At 31.6% G+C, this 2,577-nt stretch overlaps 1 protein-coding gene across 1 annotated transcript; it reads right to left on the bottom strand.

The window, feature by feature from the left end:
* LOC107624796 (UPF0481 protein At3g47200-like) lies at nt 135-2,254 on the bottom strand. The gene is made up of 2 exons (XM_016327254.2): nt 1,983-2,254; nt 135-1,679 (listed from the first exon to the last, which is right to left on the bottom strand). The coding sequence occupies exon 2, from the start codon at nt 1,654-1,656 to the stop codon at nt 244-246; it is 1,413 nt and encodes a 470-aa protein (XP_016182740.1). The 5' UTR covers nt 1,657-1,679; nt 1,983-2,254; the 3' UTR covers nt 135-243.

The following is a 2,577-nucleotide window of genomic DNA, read 5'->3' as shown; positions in this document are numbered from 1 at the left end:
CTCGACAAGGATCAAAATTAAATTTATATATTTAATTGGTACTTTACCTATTATACTTACTTTTCTCTATGAAAATATTTTAGTTTAGGCACTATTAAGTAAAGTAAATTTCTACTTAATTAATAAATAATAACTAGAGAGAAATTTAATCACATACATTAATCATTTAGTAATTAAACTGATCACACAATTATGCATAGTTTCATAGCAAACTGAAATTTCTTAGAACATACACTTTGAGTTTTAGGGATGAAACACACCAATAACCTTGAGGAAATTGAAAATAGCAAACAAAAAGACAGCAAATCCAACAATACTGGAACTGAACCTCCAAGGATCTCGGAAGTACACTGATCTCAGCATCCCCATGTAGTGCATCCAACAATTACTATAATGACTATTCAGTTTCTTGATGGTTTTCCCATAATAGTTTGAAGAAACCACAATATTCCTGCAGAGGCAATTCACAAGTGTTGCTAATTCAGTGTGGCTCCCAAGTTCATGAACAATGGCTTCTTTGTCAACAAGCAACTCAACATCCTCATGAGTGTGAATCAATGAGTCTATCAAAGACACATAGTTGCATATGAAAGGTTGATCTGAGTAGTGACACTGCTCAAATGCAATTAGGTTCCTCAGAACACATTCTGTTATTTGATACACTTTCAGCTGAGGAAATTGCAAACGTGCTTTGAAATATTTGGTCAATGGTAAGAAACCAAAGCACAAAAACCAGCTTAGGATTTTGACCTTGTGGAACTTTATGTCTAAGTAGCTTCTACCTTGAACTTTCTCAAAGCTTACCCCAGCTTCATTCAATCTTGTTGCAGTTCTAGGGATATGATAGTCTATTGGATAAGGGGTAAAATCGTCTTTTGGGTTCACACCCTTTATCTGAATTTTTCTGGGTAGGTAGGTGAATCTGATTAAATCAGTAAAGTGTTTGCAAGTTTTGTAATTTTTGATCATATCCGCTATATCACTAGGCTCATTCTGTGGATAAAAATCTTCAAAGTATTTAAAAGCAAGCTTAAGAAAATTAGCTTCATGGTCTTTCTTGTTGTCACCATCACTTAAGAGTAACACACTATTGTATAGTTTCTCCAACACAAACATTGGAATTTGATTCTCAAGTAGCAACAAGTCCCTTTGTATGGCTTTGCAAATCCATGATGTTTTGAACATGGGATCATGTTCATCTTTTTTCTCTTCTGAATTTCTCAGAAAGAGTTCCATGATGAACACAGAATCAAGTAGGATCATGTTCATAAAATCATTATCATTGCAAGGCTCAACAAGCTCTGAATAAGAGTCTCTTATAGTTTTCTTCTCTTGTTCAAGATAGATTGTTCTATACCTCTTCAAAGCTAAAGCCTGTGATTTATTTAGGCGCTTATAGAAAGCATGGAAGTACCTTTGTTTCTGATTCTCTTGTCTCAGTTTTGAATCTTTGCAGTGAATAGGGCCTATTGAGATGAACTTTGGTGTGTAAGCTTCCTCATTCAACTTGAATAGATGAGAAGGAACCTTGTAAATGCAACATTCATCAAACACCAATGGTTCAAAATGTTCTGGAATGTTAATCAATATTTCTTGAATCTTAGGTTTTGTTTCTCCTTCTAAAGCATTATTGTTGTTAATGTTTGGAGAAGCCATTGCAACCTAACTTCTCTTCTTGCCTAATAGAATCCATCACAAAGTGAATATTCAATAAATCACTTAGCTTCAAATATATTATTAACATATATAATCTTGAAAAGGCAGAAAACTAAACTGAATTTCTTTTAATTTATATAGATTAGACATATAACAAAAACAGATAAACTTGAAAAACAAAGATACATAGATAGAGTTAGTTTTCATCTATGTGAATGAGACAACAGAAGAAAATAAGCATATATAACAAAATTTGTTTCTTTTTCAATGAAAAATGAACCAAGCAGCAAGCCTTAATAGAAATAAATAGTAATATATATAATTACCTTGAATGGAAAATATTCACTGATATGGTTGGAAGGAATGGAATTATTTCTGTCAGAATATATGCTACTTAGAAATAATGCAACTTCTCTCAAGTGTGTTTCAAAAACTTACATAAACATATATTGATTTGATGCATCAGCAATAGCTTCTATTTATATATATACGTAGGTTGGATTTGGTAGTTAATTATGATGGCTTTACTTGTTGGTTGACATTATTTATGATGTTACTTCAATTCATTCACCTTATTGTATTAATTAGTATTTTAATGAAGGGTAAAAAATCAACGAAGACTTCTAGACCAAAGACCAAGACTTTTAGGTAAACTGAAATATTGATATATATGTTTTGTATGTACTGTGTTGTTTTTGTCACCATCTATGATGGATCATGGAACCTTGTTACAATAATGAGTCCCCCACACTTAGTAGGTATTAACCACTTTTTGTGAATATTAATACACGATTCAACAACTCTTTTTGAATTAGTTTCACCCTAGCCAGCTGAAACTTAAAATTATTTTCAGTGTTTGTTATGGTGCTTAAAAGATATTGTCTAATTATTAAAATAGGTTAAATAATTATTTTTAAATTT

This window comes from Arachis ipaensis, chromosome B02 (assembly GCF_000816755.2).
Source record: "Arachis ipaensis cultivar K30076 chromosome B02, Araip1.1, whole genome shotgun sequence".
Taxonomy (NCBI): Eukaryota; Viridiplantae; Streptophyta; class Magnoliopsida; order Fabales; family Fabaceae; genus Arachis; species Arachis ipaensis.
Note: the sequence above shows the minus strand (reverse complement) of the source record. Positions and strands in the feature narration are given on the sequence as shown.

Excerpts from the sequence above, each read along its gene's own strand:
- LOC107624796 (XM_016327254.2), bottom strand. The coding sequence starts at position 1,656 with ATGGCTTCTCCAAACATTAACAACAATAATGCTTTAGAAGGAGAAACA.